Here is a 20,783-nt window from a genome sequence, read left to right as displayed (position 1 = left end):
AATACCTGGGTGCACATATTTTTAGTTCAGGGCAAATATGAAATAAGTTGATTTACTTAGGCCTGTAAGCAAAGTTCTGAAAGTGAAAATCCCTTCTAAGATGCATTCCCTTTCTTGTTGGCTATTTATGCTCATATCAGTGCATCTCAGCTAATGCACAAGAAGTCATTAAGCCACTGTTCTTTGATTTGCCTGTCTAAGCTCTAAAATGTTTTGTCATATTTTGCTAATTTCTTTTTCCACTTTTCAGGTTTTCTTTGGTGTTTTAGTAGGAGCTTTAAATCTTGGCCAGGCATCTCCCTGTCTGGAAGCCTTTGCCACTGGCCGTGGGGCTGCAGCAAATATTTTTGAGACAATAGATAAAGTAAGTAATGCATTTCTAACCCGTGTCACTTTGTAGTGGAAAAATAATTAAATAACCCTCAAGTGGTGGGAGTTTGATCTGCTGTGTAAATGACAAAAAATGAGTGCAAATAAAGAAAAATTGACTGTGCAATAGAAAGGTCTAGCAGCATGCTCAGAAGGGGTGTTGAATGGGTTTCTTAAGTGGCCTCTTTCTGAATAATGAAGTTTTACTTCACCTCCCATTTTAGTCCCATTTCTCTTTACATGGATGTGCAGGCCCATGGAAAGTGCAGAGACAGGCAGTAATAGTCACCTTGCAGCCAGCTGCAGCAAGTATCTAGCTCCCAGCCTCCAGATGGCATCAAAAGATGTGGCTCTATTGGCATTAGTGGCAATAGTGGCCTCTGTGACCTGTCCCAGAGCTACCTCACGTTAAAGGAGACCAAATGAGCACGGGCACTGGTCACACATCAGTCATAAATGTTAATCACAATATTACCTAGACATTTAGACATTTGAAATAAAGTTGTGTGAGTCTGAGAACCACAGACATTTATTGATGAGGATTCCTTTCTATATCTGTATAAATTTAGTGGTTGGCAAAATGATGCTGATTTCTTAGTAGTATGTAGTGTTTCTAGTTATTGACAAGCTTTATTGTCCTAAAAGCTGTGTGAACATGTTAAAATCCCGATTGTCTTCTACAGACCACAGAAGGATGTATAAAGAAGGTTTTGCAATGCTAATGGACTTTTTAGTACCCTTCAATGTTGTATAACAAGGATAACACATATGTCTTATAAGTGGACTTCATAAGATAATTTGAAAAAGAGATGAATAGAGGAAGTGTTTTGTAGAGAAAAATTTAAAAAGCACAAAGAGTTGCAACAGTAAGAATTAATCACAAAATTCAAGATAAGGCTGAGTCAGATAACCTCAGGGTAAAAACAGCAAACTAAATTGAGATTTCATCTGTCTAGAGAAAGGGTGACAAAATTAGATCCATCTGCTTGCTGCATTTGTGGATTTGTGATTAGACAGTAAAAGCACAGCTCTGCCCTGATACAGATTTTTTTTCTGGCACTAAACTTATAGCTGTGTGGATAGTTCCCATTTGCAGGATCAGTGAAAATTTTCTTCATAGCTTAGTATCTGAATTTAAGTAAGATATATTATGAAAGAGGAACCTACCTTTTAGGTGTTCTTAACATCACCGAGAATATACATTTCTTGATTAGAATTCCCTTCAATCTGTTAGCCTACATGAAAAAATCATGCACATTTCAGTTATCCAATATTGGTGTCGCTAGAGGTGTAATTTATTCTCTCTATTCCATGCTTAAAGAATCTACCCTTAGAAAATTTGGTTTCTTTGGGATTTCTCAAACTTCTCTTAGTTTTCTGCTCATGTCTAGCAGTCCATAATACCCAAGACCTTGCCAAAAGTATGTGACACCCAAAACAATTCAAGGAAAAACTTCGAATCAGGATCCCAGCTCTTAGGACTGGGTATGCTCAGATGCATGTTTTAAATGCAGAGTGGTGATGTGCACAGATTTTCAGCAATGTATTGGTTGTTCAGTGCTGTAGGAGAATGTTTATATGAGTGAAGTAGTGCCCATTTATTCTTGAAGCGTTGGCTAAATTAACTTAATCAAAATGCCTGCCTCAGTCAGCTATTCTGTTTCCAGCAAAAACTAGCTGAGTGGCTGACTGTGCTAATTGCAGTAAGCTTAAAATGATAAAAACATACATTCATCTTGCCTGTACTACTCACCAGTTACAACTGCCCCATCACTGGCCTTCAGGTTCATGTCACCTGCCTGCTAGTCCTGGAGCAGAGCCTGCTGCTGGCTCAGTGCAGCCAAGTCCTGTTCAAACAGAAGTGCCGTGGTTTTTGTATGGTATTGGGAATATTTATCTACTGCAGCAGGGTTGGCTGTTTAACAGCAAATAAATAACACTACAAATTCTATCCTAGGAACCTGCTATTGACTGTATGTCAGAAGATGGCTACAAGCTGGATAAAGTAAGAGGTGAAATTGAATTTCATAATGTAACATTCCATTATCCCTCCAGACCAGAGATAAAGGTAATTCATCATCCATCCCATGAACATAATTACTGTATGCAATCAAAATATCTCAGTTCTGCCAGTAATTTCTAGATTTTCAATAGAATTTGTTTTCCAGAAGCCCAGACTGTAGACAAAATAATTCTTCTATTCTTCTACTTACCATTCTGCCTATTTTACCATTTTGACATATCCATTGCCATAGAGATTCCTTACTGCTGGTTATAAACTTGTAATTTCAGACAAATTCACCTGCATGCAGTTTCTCTTACAATCAATTATCTACTTGTATCAACATGTGCTAGAATAGGACACAAAATAATAAGTTAAATGGTGCAAGGAGATTTTATAAAACTCTTTCCTTACCCTAGGGATGCTCCATGTGACCAACAAAAAGCTAGGAAAATTTACAGGAGCATTAGCTGTATACCCCACTATTTCTCTACTACTGTGGTTGAATTGACAAATTCTCCTTGGAAAAATATATTATTGAACAAGCAAATGAGCACTGTTCCTTCCAAAGACAGAAACATATGAACTATCAGATTTTTCTATGGAATTTCATTGCTGCATTCTTAATTTTTATGCTTTAACAGGCATTCATAATGCATGTACACTGTTCTTGAAAGGGCATTTATTGCCAAGTTCTCCAATGGCAATAAGAATTCGACTCGTTTTTAATGATGAACAGCAGGAACACAGAAAGATCAAAATCTGCCTTTCTGTCATGGAAAACAGTGCTCTGCATTTATAAACTCTTTGAGCAATTTAAAATATTTGGTTTTCTTCTTTCTTCATAATGTTTTTCAGAATTTTCTAAAATTGCTTTGAATCTCCAGAATATACCGAGGAGAGAATTAGAAAGGATAAATTCTGTTTTGCTTGTTTGTTTTTCCAGATTTTGGATAACCTTAATATGGTTATTAAAGCAGGGGAGACAACAGCTTTTGTTGGAGCTAGTGGAGCTGGAAAAAGTACAGCGATACAGCTCATCCAGCGTTTCTATGACCCCACTGATGGCATGGTGAGTGTACCAGCTTAGACTGTGTTTCTCTAGCCTTAGGGACTTGCAAGATGACATGGTTTCTCCTCTAAGGTGGGAAGATAAACTCCTGAAAAACTCCTGACACTGTTTTTTAAATGAATGAAATATCCTCTTGTGCATTTCAGGAAGATGTTGAACAGTCTTATAAAAATAATTATGTTAACAAGAACTATTAGGAGAAAATAAAAATTTAGTGCTAAATCTGAGTAAAAATGTATACCTATCAATATGATAATTCAAGAGTGACAAATCATTTTCCATTCTGGAAAACACAGTATTGAAGATTTAATCATTATCCCATAATACTGCTTTAGTAAATGCAATTACCATTTAGTAATGGATTGGCTAAGAATATGAATTGCATATATTAACAGCCTCATTCCATTTACGTGTTCCTAGCTAGGACAAATCACACACAGAGTGACCTGTATTTAAATGTATAAAAGACAAAGAACCAATTCATTGTAAATATATACTAATAATTTTGATGATTACTTTCCACCTGGCTTTATTTCTGAGGCCAGAGGTATAGGAAAATGAAGTCAAAGAGCACAACTCCTAGGCCCAAGAACTAGCATATGTTACTGCCACTGCATTGTGTTCTGTGTACAAAAGCTGTTTTTTACACTGGAAACACATCAGAACATGCCCTTCTTTTCCATGGTGTATTTATTTGTCTCTGAACTGCAGGCAATAATGTCACAGACTTACTTCTTTAACTCTGTCTGTGTGTGTGTGCGTGTGCATCTTTTAATTGGCTCCTGTAGATTACCCTGGATGGCCATGACATCCGTTCCCTTAACATCCAGTGGCTACGCTCACAGATTGGTATTGTTGAACAAGAGCCAGTGCTGTTTGCCACCACAATCGCAGAGAACATTCGCTATGGTCGGGATGAGGCTACCATGGAAGACATAATCAAAGCAGCCAAACAGGCCAACGCTTACAATTTCATCATGGACTTACCACAGGTGTGTTGTGCTTTATAAAATGCTTGGCAGAATACAATGGAAAAATAGAGAATCCTTTTGCGTCTCCCCCTGCAGCCATTTGTGTGCTCAGGTGGAAGACCAGGTTAATATAGATACTAAGCAGCAACCTTTCCTTTGACTGGAGTTAATTAGGTCTTATTCTGTGTATGCCACCAAGTTTAAAAAAACCCCCACAAAACAAAAAGAATTAGTTCCTCATGAATCATATGCACAACATTAAATATAATGTTAATAACTATAGCATGATTTTAAATATATATATTTTCCATGCTTTGGAGATCTGTTTCTGCTCAGGCCAAAAGCAATTTGGAGCTCAGACTCTTGCTAGCCAGCATATGTTTTTGAGCGGTCTGCACTGATACTCACAAACTCTTTGGAAGAAATTCTTCAATGTGAGGGTGGAGAGGCACTGACAGAGATTTGCCCAGAGAGTAGATCCCCCTCCCTGGGAGTGTTAAAGGCCGGTTTGGATGGGGGCTTTGGGCAACCTGGTCTAGTGGAGGGTGTCACTGCCCATGGGTTGGAACTAGGTGATCTCTGAGGTCCCTTTTAACCCGAACATTCTGTCATTCTACAATCTCTTGTACAAGCTCTGTAGGTTTGCTGAAGGTTCCCTCTTCCCCGGGTCCTGCACTTAGGAGGACAGGGCTTTGATCAGTCTTATGGTATGCTCCTTACAAAGCCCATATTCGATAGTAGTTGGCTATTTACTTTTCTAGAATGTTATCTTGCAAAGTAGCTACTCAAAGGAACATGTTAAAACACTGAACCTGATTGACAGAATTTAAGTACCATTAACTAAGGTCAGTACATGGTCAGTACATCCTTTTTGTCCTCCAGTTTTGCATTTCCAGGCTTCCAGGAAACTATTCGTAGAAAGAATGTGTAAAGGTCCCTGTTTATTTCCTGGAAATGGAGGAATAAACAAGATTTGGCTCTAGATCAGTATAATTGTCCAGGCTCTTGAGATGCTAGGCTTTATGTATTTGTTTAATTCTATACCTGAACCTGATGTCACCAGTGTGTCATGTCTATGAGTCACAGGCCATCAGCAGACAAGTCCAGCTCCATGGACAGTTTGCTGGTGAGCCATTTGATGGGGACTGGGTTGGTGTTTTCTCTCCATTTGTTTTTGCTGATATAGTCATTTTGGGCCAAACCAGAATATTTCACCTTGTTATCAGGACATGTGTTTGGCTTGGGGTTGAAACCCCAGATCAGGCAAAATTATGTTGTTCATTATGAAGTTATGAGCTCTCCTGTGAACCTGGTGCACTAACAATGTTTTTGTCTTTCAAAGATAATTTTTTAAGTCTTTGAACTTAATCTAAGAAACATTTTACCAATGTTTTCACTAGAAGTTTAACAGACCCTTGTGTCATGTGTTTAATTTTCATTTTTTCCCTTTGCACAGCAATTTGACACGCATGTTGGAGAGGGTGGAAGCCAGATGAGTGGAGGTCAAAAACAGAGGATAGCTATTGCTCGAGCTCTTGTGCGAAACCCAAAAATCCTGCTCCTGGATATGGCTACGTCAGCACTTGATAATGAAAGTGAAGCTATTGTCCAAGAAGCACTTCATAAGGTTTGCTATGGCATAGCCTAAATCAGACTTAAAGGGACAGAAATTAATTTTAATGCACTCTGCTGAGGGTGCTGCTGAATTGCAACAAAGCAGAGAAGCTTTTCTTAATAGCTGTTTTATATGCACAAGTGTAACCTTAGTATTATTGACAGAAAATGGGGTTTTTTCTTACTTTGGGACATATTCAAAAATCTACAGTTCCCTTTGCTCAGAAACAGATGCTCATCTATGGGCTGTGAATGGAGTTCAAGTCTAAGTCAGCTGAAACCACTAGAATGGCTCTTACTGAAATGACCATGCTTTGGATAACAAAGCCCTGGCTCCCAGCATTTCCCTTTGCTGTCCTGTGAATGGGGCTGCTCTTGTTCCTTGTCAGGCTCGTCTTGGGCGCACAGCAATCTCAATAGCTCACCGCCTGTCAGCCCTCAAAGCTGCTGATGTCATTGTTGGGTTTGAGCATGGAAGAGCTGTGGAGAGAGGAACTCATGAGGAACTCCTGAAGAGGAAAGGGGTTTACTTCATGTTGGTGACCTTGCAAAGCAAAGGGGAGACAGCACTTAATAGAGAAGCAGCAGAAAGTAAGTGTTTTGTTTTCTTTTATAAAATAAAAATCCAGAGAAAACTGATTTTTAAATTATTTTTTAATGAGGGTTAGATGCTGCTGGTTTTATGGTATATTTTCTTCTGCCTCTATTGCTGAAGTTTAGCATTCATAGAAGTAATAAATTAATAGCCTTACCCAAAGTGGTTTTACTGCATATGCACCAAATGACCTTCCTAATATAGATCTGCCCTGAAACATTAATCCTGACCTGCAATACCTGTCATTTTATAGCTCCATTTAGTGCTGACAGTCCACTCCTGCTGCATTTGTAATGCAAGCAAATTACAGAATATGCTGAAACCACCCTATTTGTTTTACTAGAGGCAGCGTTGAGTCAAAGTCTCTGGAAATGGAAGTCTAATAGAATGATGTGTTGTGTTATTGTGAAGCATCATACCTTTGACATGATTATCTTAAAAGAAGAGAACAATTACAGCACTAAAGTAGGGAAATGGCCTTTAGCAGTCACATCCCAAGTGAGATGGTCCTTGTATTAATATTCAGTAAACTTCATCATGTCAAATACAAATATAAAACTTGCAGTACATGCAGACTGAGTAGAAAGGTGGTATTACATTTTATGCCTTCTACAAAATATTATGACTTGGAGTCACTACACCTTTTTGCAGAGCAATGGTGGACTGTTTCTATTCAGTTTTAGCACAAAATAAAGAGCTCTGTATCCTATATTTTACAGCAGCAGAAGATACCGTGGTTGAGCCAAATCTTGAGAAAGTCCAGTCATTTAGCAGAGGGAGCTATCGGGCCAGTTTGCGGTGAGTCTTAAGAATGATTGTAAATCTCAGTATGTTTCAGATCTCAGATCCCACTGTTTCAAAATCCCAATAGTGCTAGTGAATCACTTCTCTATATGTGGCACAAAAGATGGTAGAGGGGCTGCAAGCCTTTTACTAAGGCAGAGTTCACTTGGAATGTAATAGCTTGGGTAATACCTTACTGATTGAAGGCCCATGGATAAATAGCAAGACTTAATTTTACCCCCTTTTCTATCCATAGTAACTTTTCTCCAATTCTAGTCTACTGTGTTAACGTTCCTTTTTTAGTATTGCTACCATCCAGCCATATCTTTGTATTGCCTAATGCACTTTCAGTCCTGCCACTTGAAAAATTACTTACTTACTGTGCAATTACTTGAGAAATCAATGCAATGTACAAGGACATTTTTATTATAGCTTCTACTGAATGAAAGTTAAAGCATTTTACAAAACAGACTGTCTTGTAGCTAGACACTTATTATTTCTTTCAGGCAAGCCCATGTCAGATGTATGGCAGTGAATACATGTCTCCTACATTACAGGGTTATGTTTTGTCAGGGATAGAGGTGGGTTGTTTCACCAACCTGTTTCGTTGGACTGAATTAATAGTAATAACAGTGAATTGACCTAATCTGTTAACAACTTGTGCAAATATAGTAGGGTACACCACAATTTCTCTTAGCAAATACACAGTGTAGAATACATATAAGACAATATCTGAGTGGAGGGAGTGGAATATGATTTTGAGAAGTATTTGTCCCTGGCGTGGGATATCTTCTTCTAAAGAAGTTGAGAGAACATGGAAAAAGAAAAAAAAAAATTATTTGCTTCAATGAATCCTGATTTAGTTGACATGACAACTGCACCTGCTTTGCAAGCAAGTATTGTGTTACTGAGCTGTGAAGAACAGACCATTTCTGTCCTCTTTACAGAGCTTCACTTCGGCAGCGCTCCAGATCTCAGCTCTCTAATATTGTACCTGACCCTCCACTATCCATTACAAGAGATCATGCAGACTCTTTCAGTACTATGCCCTCTTATGGAGAAGATGATAACCAAGCAAAAAAGGTCAAGTACAATAGTTTGTTATTAAATTTTCTACTGAACAGGTTGTATTATTTGGTAATGATAACCTGGAGATAAGTGTCTCTGCTACAGGAGTTGCTGATGGATATATCTTGGATTGTCCCTTTTCTTTACTTAAGAACTGAAGCTGTGGTCTTATTTAGCCTCTTTGAAAGCCCTAGGCTGCATTTTGATGGCTGTTATACTTACTGGTCCACATAAAATTTCTAGCAGAGCATGATCTGTTGGTGAATTGAAATATGTTGAAATATGAAAAAGACATATTCATAAAAGCTGAATTAACTGACACAAAGCAAAATGCTCAGTCTGTGAAATGCAATAGCCACTCGGTGATACCATTGACACTGCTTCTTGTTCAGTAAAGGTGAAATTCACTTTTGCCTCAAAATCATCTGGAGATTTGAGTGCAGAGACACTCTCACTGGAACTTAACCCAGAGTCCTTTCACTGCCCATGCCCTTATGCAATCAACTAGCATGGAAAATAAAGACAGGGTGCCTTAAAATTATGCAGAATATGTAGGAATATACACAGTAGGTTTCCAAAGTGCTTATGAAGCTCCCTACACTAATTTGCATGACTACAGTTGCTCAGTGCAGAGAGCAGCAGTTAGAAGTCACTGTTCTTGCTATTGCTAAGCCTGTTCTGTGGATAAATAGAGGGCTTTGATCCTGTCCCTCTGTATAAAGCTCAGAGGGAAGAGAAGATACAAGATGCTTCATTCATCCTTGCACATTTTCAACAGATAGGTCTTCACAATGTCTGTTTTGTCTGGACATTTCCAGCCATATAGACTGAGGAAGGTGAGCAGGGATCAGCACACTGAGTGTTAGAAAAATTCTGCACAAATTGAACTGCAGACTAAGTTATAATTTGATGATGAATATTCTGCTTTTACTGGGAATAATGATGGGAATGTTTCACAGAAGGCATAATTAGCATGTATAAAGCCAAACCCAGCTAACTCTTTGAGATCTCCCTTGTTTTAATTATATAGCATACCTGTTAATCTGATGCAGAGTCTGATCAGTGTGTTCACCCACAGTACTTCAAAATAATATTTAAGAAGATTCCATGAGTGACACAAAATCCCACTTGTGAGGAAGAAGTTTAAGTTTTGATGCTGTGTATTGCATCACACCTCGTCTGGTGGCAGCATAAAGGGAACAGCAGAAAAATCTTAAATTAACCTCTGAGGCTGGAATCAGTAGAGCTGCACAAGGCATGAATCTCTGTTTTTCTCCAGGGACAGTAAAGACAGTCATTTATGTAACCCTCTTGTGACTCCCTAGCCCTACAAAAGAGCTCCAGAAAGCAGCCAACACCCATCACCACTGCTCCCATAGAAAGCCTGATTGGGCACTCCCCAGAGGGCCGTTTAATAGATGATGCTGTTTTATCTCATTGTTAAAGGGAGAACATCACTGGGGGGATACATTTGCTTCATAAATTCAACCTGTTTTTTTAGGAGTCCATTGATGAGGAGGAAGACGTCAAGCCTGTACCATTTACCAGGATTTTGAAATACAATGCCTCTGAATGGCCATACATGGTGCTTGGATCTCTGGCAGCAGCTGTGAATGGAGCAGTCAATCCACTCTATGCTTTGTTATTCAGTCAAATTCTTGGGGTATGTTATGCTAACATTTTAAAGTGTATTTTAGCTCTGAAGCAGAGAGGAGTGAATGTATGATGCAGAACTTGACTTGTTTTGGGAAAATCTTTAGATCTTGTCAAGTAAATGGGGTTAGCCATCTTGCCTGTAAACAGCATTTCAGTAGAGATATTTATATCTCTGTCATCACACCATCATTTAAGCTCTTTGAAGGGGTAGGCTCATTAGCATTTGTCATGTGTTCTTCATTATCTCTCTTGTTCACTTTGCAGGAGCTGTTGGGATTGGGTTACTATACTTGCATACAGTTCATTTTAGATTAGACAGGATGTGCCTTATGTTCTGGTACAGCTAAGAGAGAGACATCCAGAGGTCCTTTCCTACATAATTTTGTTTTGCAGACTTGGCCAAATCTTTGGGAAATCTTTGGGTCAGATCATTTTTTTGTTCACATATTTCAGGCAGCTCTTTGCTGCCTGCTCCCTGCAAAATGCCCAAGGAGAGGTAGATAATCATATGACATTCCTGTTTGCCAGCAAAAAGTAGCAACAATGAGTTTGGAAGACAAGCAGGAAATGCCTTAAACCTTGGCATTCACTAAAGGATGTATGACCATCAAAATCCACACCCTCGCTTGAAAGTTTTCAAGATTTCAACCATGAATGCTTTTTCCTTCAAAAGCTTGCCACAGTAGGAAGAGTATGCTTCCCTTTTTTTAAAACAGCTTTTTGGGGAAACATTTGCCAAACTGGTGGGGAACTGGAAGGCTGCCTGAAGGAATTCAGCACAGTTCTAACTAATGCCTTGGAAGGTGTCCTAAATTTTCAAGCATTAGGTGGATAGAGAAACCCCCTTTGTTGATGATGCTGTTTCTTATTGGGTAAAATAATGACAGATTAACTGAGAGAAAATGGGAATGACACTATAGTTTTGTGGTTTGAATAATCACCTGAAATGGGGTAAAAGTTACGTTGTGATACCCACTTACTCTTGTAGGTCATGGTAGGTGCATATGCATGCAGAGAAGATATCACCTGAAGGGCAGACAGTCTTCTAGACACTGCAAGTCCGAAGCCTTTAAGAAAGGAAAGAGTGAATGTCCCAGCATCTGAGCTACTAATTAGAAAAGGGTTGAGGAAATGGTCCAAAGAACAGTGCCAGCAACCTATTAAAAGGAAAAATTGACCTTTTGCAATTTGTTTTGTTGGGGGAGGGTTTTTTGGCTTATACATTTCTCTCTGTGGAGTTACTCGGGGCTTTGAATCACATTTACTTGCAGCTTGAGGTTTGCTAGCTAAGATCCAGGAAGGGGCAGAGCTAAAGATGTCCCACTCCCTGTTGATCCTCTTAGTGGCTCCTGGCCAATGTGCTTGGCTTTTTAGCCATAGGTTTGCCACCTCCAAACACTTTTTGAGTGTCTAGACCTCATACCAAGGACAGTAGCTTTCACTAGACAGCAGGTGAGGCCCTGCTATGTGCATTCTGCAATGAATCCAACCTTTGATTCCTTTTGAGAGAGGTTTTCTAGACACTGAGAGGTCTGGGGTTGATGTCATCCTGCAAGATGCTAAATGCCATCATTGCCAAAGATAAATTCCTTCTCTTGAAGATGTCAGTCCATCAAAGAGAGGCTGCAAGAGAAAAACATGCCATAATGAACATGAGCAAAGCCCAACATCTGTGCTTCATTATTCATAAATTTAAAACATTTCTGCCTGGTGCCAAGGCAGTCAAGCAGATGGGATATGCATCTGCTTTCCAAGCTGTCTGAATATCTGCAATGATGTTGTGACAGACATGTGGGCTTGTACTCTGGGACCAATATGTTGAGGAAGTGAGGGGAAAAATCCCCACAACTATAACATGAAGGGATAAATTTAGCAAGGTCTGACTTGAAGGTTCTCAGAAATTAATCCCCAAAAGTGAACAAAGAACTGGAGAATACCGTATACGTATTCCAGTCAGTTCAGGTCAGAAGTGTACCTTTGGAACAAATTTCTGAGTCTTGTTTTTCTTGCTAAGCTTTGGTTCCCACTGTGAAACTGTATGGGAAATGGATGCTTTTCAGTGAAACTCAACTGGAAGGTTTGCTCCAGCTGCTGTTGGGCATGTAGCCCATGGCTCCAGATAAAAGATAGTCTGTGCTAAAACTGTTGAAACTTGTATAATCTTAACATGGACACCTCAGCATCAACTCTGTGCTATTACAGAGCTGCTGCTGTTGTCCACACAGTTATTGCAATCAGCCTTAGTTTTTAACATCAGCAACATAGGTCAAGACCATAGCGGAGCGTGTTAGGATAGGCTGGGCATGTTAGGATAGGCTGGGTGTGTTAGGATAGGCTGGGCATGTTAGGATAGCTGCACCACAGGGTAGTTCAGTTTTACAGGATGGATTTGCAAGGGGAAATAAAAATCCTCTGTTTGCAATGGAGAGATCTCCTCTGAGTGAACGTTACCCACATTTCCTTCTGTAGGACTATAAAGTGCTGTTGCTTTCAGTGTAGGGAGGGTGTAAGCACATGCTGCAGTCCACTGCTTTTCTTGAGCTGGGATGCTTCCTTGAATTTAGAACTTGCAGTAGGAGTCCCAGGCTGACCAACACCTGGCTTCACCAGAAGCCCTCAAGGCGTACTGCAGACATTGGAGTTCTCTCAGCCTTTATCTGGGAGCAGAGGAGAGCCTGGCCACAGGAACGGGGAAGGCCTTTCACAACATATTTCGTGCGTAATAGAATGCAAGGGAACAACTCTAAATGTGGGTAGTATGGATAGAATATTACAGAAAAGGCTCACAGCACTCTCCCTTTTCATGAGCTCCTTTCACAAGTGTGGGTATGGATCCAGCCTCCCTGAAATCAGGAACCATGTTGGCTTTGACTTTCTGGAAACGAAGACTCCTGCTTAATCTTGCCTCCTCCCATCTCACCATACTGAAGGAATGAACAGATTATTCATAAGAAGCAGCTGTGCTCTGGCCCCAGCTGACAACTAAGTGCCACACAGCCACTCACTTGCTCAACCCTCCATCATTTTCCTCCCCATCAAGGAGATGGGGAGGAAAATGGAAAAAATACCTCATGGGTTGAGATAAAGACACTTTAATAGAGTAACAAAGGAAGATTGTAATAACAATAGTATAATAAATAGAAATAATAGTAATACCAACAAGAATCAAAATAATAAATAATAAAATTAACCCCCAAACAAGAAGTGATGCACAAAGGCAATTGCTGACCTCACACAGAAGGAAAAAAAACGATGCCCAGTCTGTTTCTGAGCAGCACATCTGCCTCCTGGCTAGCTTTTCCCAGTTATATATAGAGCATGACATCATATGGTAGAAAATATCCCTTTGGCTGGCCTGGGTCAGCTGTGCTCTCCCAGCTTCTGATGCACATGCCAGGGTGTCACCGAGTGCCATTTTGCTATTATAATTTTGGATTTTGTGGGATTTATTTAGTTGCCAAGGTACTGATATACAAAATGCCCACTAGAAGACAGCTATTTCTTTTTTTCAGGTTCATGCTCTAATTCCTTCCTGTTTCCTTGATGCATAGCTCACTTTGAACTGTTACTAACTTGGCTTGACCTTTTTAAGACTAGTGCTTAAATTTATTTTTGTGGAATTTTTATATTTTGCAGCTGTAATGAACATTAATTCTTCTCTTTCTACTGTTAAACAATTATCTAGAAGAATTTAAACTGGTTTTGATATAACTAGAAGTTGAATGCACAAGTCATTTTTTACTAGACCTTTCAGGCAGTAGGTGGGGAGATCAGTCGATTTACAGTAATTTTTACCTGTGAAATCCAATTAGAGTTCATTTAAGGTTATTGGAGAAGTACAAACATGAACTGTGGCTTACACCTGCAAATAGCCACAGTAGCTTAACAACTTCAGGTAGGTTAACTGACCTATGTAGCAACTGCTCGCCTGAAAGGAATTGCTAAAGGATGGCAATTAGACCTGGACTACTACTTCAGGGCACCACTGCAGGTGTTGAACAAGACCAGGTATTAAGATCAGGAGCTAAAAGGAAAATACCATGGAGGCTGTAGCAGAATGGGGTGGAGAGGCTCTCCTTGAAGCACTAACGTTTTTCTCAAGTACCCAGCAGTCAGTGAATAGCTCTTTTCAGTAAAAAACAATAGGTTCCTCTTGAAGCTTACCTATGGCAATTATAGCATCTGTTAGTTCTGCGAGGAGTGTCATGCTAGTGTATAATTATTTACACACACTTCATTTTCTATGGCCCAGTAAAGTTGTGATTGGCAGAAATTAGAGGAGGTGAGGGAGCTGCTGGGCTGTTGCTTTGTCTCTGTGCTGTTTATTTCATTGCTACTCTCTTGTTATCACCCTGGATCTTATTTAGAGCGGTGAGATGATTGATTAATTATAACTAGGCATGGGCTATAAGTAATAGCAGTATGTGCAGACACTGAGTATAATAAACTTGTTGTTTAATAGTACAAAGCATTATGTTGTACCCAGGCTCACCTCAGGAAAAAACCAGAATCAGGCCTTCGCAAGGGGTGAGGGAGAGCTCTGTGTTCTGGCTTTGTTCTGGGGTGGGCTTCTGCACTTGGCGATAGGGAGTTATGAACAAGCTGAACACACAGCAAGCCTGACATTTCTAACACGATGCTACCCTTTTTTTTTTAAAGACCTTCTCCATTCTTGATGAAGAAGTACGAAAAACCCAGATCAATGGCGTCTGCCTGCTCTTTGTCTTTGTTGGAGTTCTTTCGTTTTTCACACAGTTTCTACAGGTAATAGCTGTCCAATGTGAGTAAATATGGGGTTTAATCCCTTCCCCTGTGGGAATCTCTTTCCATACAATATTTGTATTTATACTTATGCCCCCCAGGGATACACCTTTGCCAAGTCTGGTGAGCTGCTTACAAGACGATTAAGGAAGATTGGTTTCCAGGCTATGCTGGGGCAAGACATCGGTTGGTTTGATGACCGGAAGAACAGTCCTGGTGCTTTGACTACAAGACTTGCAACAGATGCCTCACAGGTCCAAGGGGTAAGACCTGGTAACTTCAGCATCATCTTACCCTAAGCACTGTTCGAAGGCCTATTCTGGCACGTTGCCACAGAATCACAGAACGGTCAGGGTTGGAAGGGACCTCCGGAGATCATCTAGTCTGAGCTCCTGGTAAAGCAGGTTCACCTAGAGCAGGTTGCACAGGATCACATCCAGATGAGTTTTGAATATCCCCAGAGAAGGAGGCTCCACAACCTCTCTGGGCAGCCTGTCCCAGTGCTCTCTCACCTTCAAAGTAAAAAGGTTTTTTCCTCATATTAAGATGGAACTTCCCATGTCCCAGTTTGTACCCATTGCCCCTTGTCCTGTCGCTGGGCACCACTGAAAATAGTCTGGCCCCATCCTCTTGACATCCACCCTTAAGATATTTGTAAACATTAATCAGATCCCCTCTCAGTCTTCCCCAGGCTGAAAAGACCCAGCTCTCTCAGCCTTTCCTCATACAAGGGATGCTTCAGGACCCCCCATCATTCTCACAGCCCTCTGCTGGCCTCTCTCCAGTAGTTCCTTGTCTATCTTCCACCTGAACAAAGAGTTTATGGTCTTGGCTGGTGCTCCAGCCGGAGGCACAGGCAGCCTGCTTCAGTGTGACTGTTTGGACAGGCAATGCTGACTCCCGGTGTTACAGTCCTTGGGTGAGGGCAAAGGCACGCTGAGCTGTAAACCTTATATGTCTGACCTGATGCTTTGGCAGAAGGGAGGCAGACACCATTTTACTTGGCTCCAGTGCAAACAGTTTGCTAGAAATGAAGAAGGAAACATACGATTTCTTTGCTACAGAAGTTGCCCTGTTCGAGCTTGCCTAAAGCAGGTGACTGAGGTTTATTAAACCATTAATGGGATTTTTAAGACTTTAAAAGGCCAAAGCCCCTGTCAGCAGCAGTTTCTTACAGAATCACAGGAACCGTCTTCAGCCCTTAAAGGCACTTACAGGGTGTATTTTAATTGAAATAACAAGCTTGCAAAGCACCGGCTGACCCGTTAAATAGCCTCCGAATGGCCGTCTTTGTTCTAAGCACGCGTAGAGCAGTGGGGCTCAGCCAGTCAACCCACCGCTCAGGGGGAGGAAACCAGAGCTGCTTGAGCCGCAGTGTCCTCTGCCTTTCCCTGCCTGACATCGAGCTTCGCCCTCTGCTACTGCAGAGCGAGCAAGTGTTGGCAGCCTCTGCAGAGCTGGAGGTGTACCTGCCACATGGCTCGGCCCAAGGCACCTTGCCCTGTTGCTGCAGGTCAGAGGAGGAGTAGATGAGGAGCATTTTGTGACACAAGTTCACATCCTGCAAATGAATTTGATTGAAAATGATCAAGACTATCAATCAAACACATTCTTATCTAGGGCTGCTGTTTACTGCTAGGAATGAAATAACTTTAGAGGAAGTAAATCAAGTTTATTACAAGAAACAGTGTTGTTGAAGTACATAAGGATGAGATGAATTAATTCAATAAAGAGTATATCAAAGGTGTATTTGATTCCTTAATAGACAGGCAGAAATGCAACTTTAATTGATCCCCTCTCAGTGAGGTTTCCTACTGGTTTTAGCGCAGCTGAGACTTTGTTAAGTTGCAAAAGGGTTCTGTTTATTATTTAAATCTAGATGGATTAATGTAGAGCCTAAACAGAGTATTCAGATGAGTGATCCCCAGGGGAACTAATCACAACAGTTAGGTTATCTTTCACTCATTAGAAACAATTTTCTGAGTACTCCCTGGAAAGTTTGGTGGGTGAAAATCCTTCTCTTGATACAATTAATTTGAAGCAGTATATCCAACCTGGCTAAATTCCAGGGCAGTCAGCCGTTGTTAGTACCTCCTGAAATTTTAATAGCATTTAGAGTTTTCTAAAGTTTTATAGGACAATTTATTTAAAGATTATTGGAGTACAAGTCAATCATGTCTCTTTCTTTCCTTTGAAGGCAACTGGATCGCAGATAGGAATGATTGTCAGTTCCTTTACCAACATTGGGGTGGCCATGATCATTGCTTTCATCTTCAGCTGGAAACTGAGTTTAGTTATACTGTGTTTCCTGCCATTTTTGGCCTTATCTGGAGCTGTGCAGGCTAAAATGCTGACAGGATTTGCTTCTCAGGACAAGAAAGCGCTGGAAGCTACAGGACGGGTAATGCTATTTAATGTTATTTGCCTGTTTAAAATCCAGGTGTGTGGGACCATCAGCAATTCAAAGCTAATGAAGCTGGGGATGTTTTGCAAACACGTTGCAGTATTTTGATATGTCAAACCATTGGGCCTCCACTGGGAACTCCCCAACTGCAAAAGCACTTGCTGCATGGGATGGGACCAACTTCTCAGAAGTTGTTGGGCCTGGCTGGTCCGCAGAGATCTCTCTGCCACCTGTTTCATCTTTGTCAGGCTTTATTCAAACCACTCATCTGGTGGTGCCCCATGGTGATACCGTGATACTTGTTTGCTTAGAATTCCTCCCACCTGAGAATTCGGCACTGAACCACAGCTTAGTACCTGGATTTTAGAGCAAGCAGAATTACTCCTTCAGCAGGGCCTATTAGTTTACCAGCTGCTCCATCAATGTGCACTGCTATGTCAGAGACATAACTTTATTTTTCTGTTTGGGTTTTAAGGGTCAAAACTCTTACCACTTCCTATTTATCTTTTTTTTTTTTTTTAATGCAGATAAGCAAGAACGCTTTTTTCTGTTATTTGTAGCAAGAGACATAGAGCTTTCTCATAATACTTTACATTTTGCTCTGTGGTGGAAACACATCTGTGTGGCAGCATCCCATGCTGCAAGGCCCTGCGAATCGCTTGCCCTGAGGGGTGAGAATAGGTTTATGCAGGCTGCACAAGGCTGACAAGGGCTTTGCCAAGTTTGTTCATGCTGGCTGAGCAGGCTTCCAGCCTGTGTACCTAATGAGGAGAAGGCAGGGACACAGTGAGGCATGAGCAGGTGTGCTGCCTCTGAAACAGCTTCACTCTGCTCACTTAAATTCTGGCAGAGGACCCAGAACCTGATACTTTTTTAATGTATCTTGTTCAACTGTGCAGAATTGCAGGAATTTTAAGACAGGTGACATGAGGAAGATGACCTCAGGTTACCCTGAGCCTTCTCTCGAACTGCCAAATTTCTAGCATTAGAATGAGTGTGCCTCGCAGGCCCTCGTCAAAGCCTCAGAGATTTTCCTTCTGCAGTGCTTTGGCCCATCCTAAAACGACTTTTGCAGAGTTCCCATTCCTCCCAGTCCCTCTCCCTCAAAGTCATGCCCAGCAAACATCTTAACCATCCCACCTTCCACCCTGCTCCATCTGAACCTTCCCTCTACCCGTCTGATGGTGCTGGCTATTTAAGCATGTTAGTAGATAATTGCTTGAAGGAAAGTTTCTCTTTAGGTTGGTTGATATTTGAGCCAGTCTGTATCTTATCCAAACCAATTTATATATGGCAGTAGTGCCCCGTGTTCATGAAAGAATCACACATCTGGGAGAGAACACACTCCATTTTTCCAAATAAAAAATATGAACCTTTTTCTCTTTTCCCCCCTTCCTCCAGATTTCCAGTGAAGCCCTTGCTAACATCAGGACTGTAGCTGGGATAGGGAAAGAGAAGATGTTTATTGACAATTTTGAGAAGCACCTGGATATGCCTTATAGAGCTGCAACCAAAAAAGCACACGTTTACGGATTCTGCTTTGGCTTTGCCCAGAGCATAGTGTTCATTGCCAATGCTGTCTCGTACAGATACGGAGGGTTTCTAGTTGACACTGAAGGACTCCACTACAGCTTCGTGTTCAGGTGAGGAGCCACAGACAGCGCTGGCTCTGGCACAGGGTTCAGTTTCTTGACGGCTTCCCAAGAATGATTGTGTCCCCCTTCCCCACAGGGTCATCTCTGCTATTGTGACCAGTGGAACTGCTCTGGGGAGAGCTTCTTCCTATACCCCAAACTATGCCAAGGCCAAAACATCCGCTGCGCGCTTTTTCCAACTGGTTGATCGGCATCCTAAAATCAGCGTTTACAGCGAAAAAGGGGAAAAATGGGTAAGAGCGAGAGGAGGAATTTGCGACATCATTCAGCTCAGTATAAGCAGTGGAATTGCACTAAGTCAATGAGGATGGTGCTTGACAAGAAGGCTGTGCTGATTGTACAACTGCTCTCTGGGTAGCAGCCAGCTCTGTGCCAGACATGGCGAGGAATACAGAGTGTGGCGCTTGGGAATCCGTCGGTGTAAGGCTCCCGTCAGGTGGAACAGGCCCAGTCTGGTTGACTCACAGAACAGGGTGCTTTCCCTTTCTGCACTACGGTTCGCACATAACCCTGACTATCGCTGGCTTATAATGGAGGCTTCCTTCAGTCACATCAAAATGTTGGGGGTGTCTGTGAGGAGGAGAATCATCTTTGAGTCAGACAGAATTAAAATGCTCCATTTTTGGTGAATTGAAAAGTCAGACCCAGAAAGTTCAAATAGTTTTTCATTTATTTTTTTCAGAATTAAATGAAAACTTTAAATAATTGTTATGAGCTAAATACATTATTCTGCTTCAAACCATGAAAATACAGTATCTTGATTCCTTCAGAAGAGCTTTTCAAGAGCTCTGGCAAAACTGGCCTGAAGTCATGTAGTGGTTTGTTGTTGCAAAGTTCAGTTGATTTTTTTACCAAATCCAGCTTTTTGCACAAAGGTATTTGGACTGTCACCAAATTTACATGCTGTCTGCACTGAAATAAAAACCTTACCCGTGTGCAAGGCAATCCTACATCCAGTTGATGCCTCTGACCACTGCAGTGTAGGGAAGCATAAGCAGAGCAATAGTGTGATGACTAATGGCTTCATCTCTAGAGCAGCTATTTCAGTATGCCTTTTGTCCCTCTTTCTGGGCTAATTTCACAAGCTCTAATGTCATATCTTAAGTAGGAGATGCAGGAATGGAATTGGAGGAAGAGTTACTTTGTACTTTACCTGTACTTCGCTCTGTTTTGAGCTCGAGCTCATGGTAGCATCTTTCTCCTTTTTTTTTCACCAGGATGATTTCAGGGGAAGCGTTGAATTTATTAACTGTAAATTCACATACCCTTCTCGGCCTGATATTCAGGTCCTGAAAGGACTCTCTGTAGCTGTGAAGCCTGGACAGACTTTGGCATTTGTTGGCAGTAGTGGCTGCGGTAAGAGCACCAGTGTCCAGCTTCTCGAGCGTTTCTACGACCCTGAGAAAGGAAGTGTGGTAAGCAAAGCAAACGTGGTTTGTGTGCTGTTGTTTTCAGTGGTGCTACAAGGACTGCTCAAACTGTGTCCTACTGTGCAGCCTGGCAGTGGGGGGGAGGTGTACATATGCAGCTTGGGCCTTCAGCTCCTTCCTGAACAAATGTGAGCTGTTGGGACAGCGCCCGCCCATCATCTCAGATCTGTTCCAGCAAGATGAGCCTCCTGCAAGCCTCAGGTGTGCCCTCGAGCATTACGGAGGTGACAGATGTTCACCGTGGTAGCTCCTGTATGAAACACATGATCTGTGGCATACGTTGTGGGACCACAAACAAAAATTAAGGCTGAATGGAGCAACAAAGAGTCTGAAATATAAAGCTTCAATGTGCAGCTTCTCTGTAGGTTGAATTTGTCTAGATTTACCTTCCAGTTATTCAGTT

The 20,783-nt window shown here is 41.3% G+C and overlaps 1 protein-coding gene across 1 annotated transcript in view; it reads left to right on the top strand.

Moving 5' to 3' along the window:
* The window catches only part of ABCB11 (ATP binding cassette subfamily B member 11), a 45,143-nt gene that overhangs the window by 21,112 nt on the left and 3,248 nt on the right, over positions 1-20,783 (top strand). The window contains exons 12-26 of the mRNA XM_084264539.1: positions 251-364; positions 2,327-2,437; positions 3,318-3,443; positions 4,232-4,435; positions 5,871-6,041; positions 6,418-6,619; positions 7,343-7,421; positions 8,354-8,489; positions 9,976-10,137; positions 14,790-14,894; positions 14,993-15,154; positions 17,089-17,292; positions 18,697-18,938; positions 19,027-19,183; positions 20,168-20,365. Coding sequence (XP_084120665.1) covers positions 251-364; positions 2,327-2,437; positions 3,318-3,443; positions 4,232-4,435; positions 5,871-6,041; positions 6,418-6,619; positions 7,343-7,421; positions 8,354-8,489; positions 9,976-10,137; positions 14,790-14,894; positions 14,993-15,154; positions 17,089-17,292; positions 18,697-18,938; positions 19,027-19,183; positions 20,168-20,365 — 2,373 coding nt within the window. The remainder of the gene's footprint in view (positions 1-250; positions 365-2,326; positions 2,438-3,317; positions 3,444-4,231; positions 4,436-5,870; positions 6,042-6,417; positions 6,620-7,342; positions 7,422-8,353; positions 8,490-9,975; positions 10,138-14,789; positions 14,895-14,992; positions 15,155-17,088; positions 17,293-18,696; positions 18,939-19,026; positions 19,184-20,167; positions 20,366-20,783) is intronic.

This window comes from Gallinula chloropus, assembly GCF_964237585.1.
Source record: "Gallinula chloropus genome assembly, chromosome: 5".
NCBI classification, from domain to species: Eukaryota; Metazoa; Chordata; class Aves; order Gruiformes; family Rallidae; genus Gallinula; species Gallinula chloropus.
This window is presented reverse-complemented; position numbering and strand designations above follow the sequence as displayed.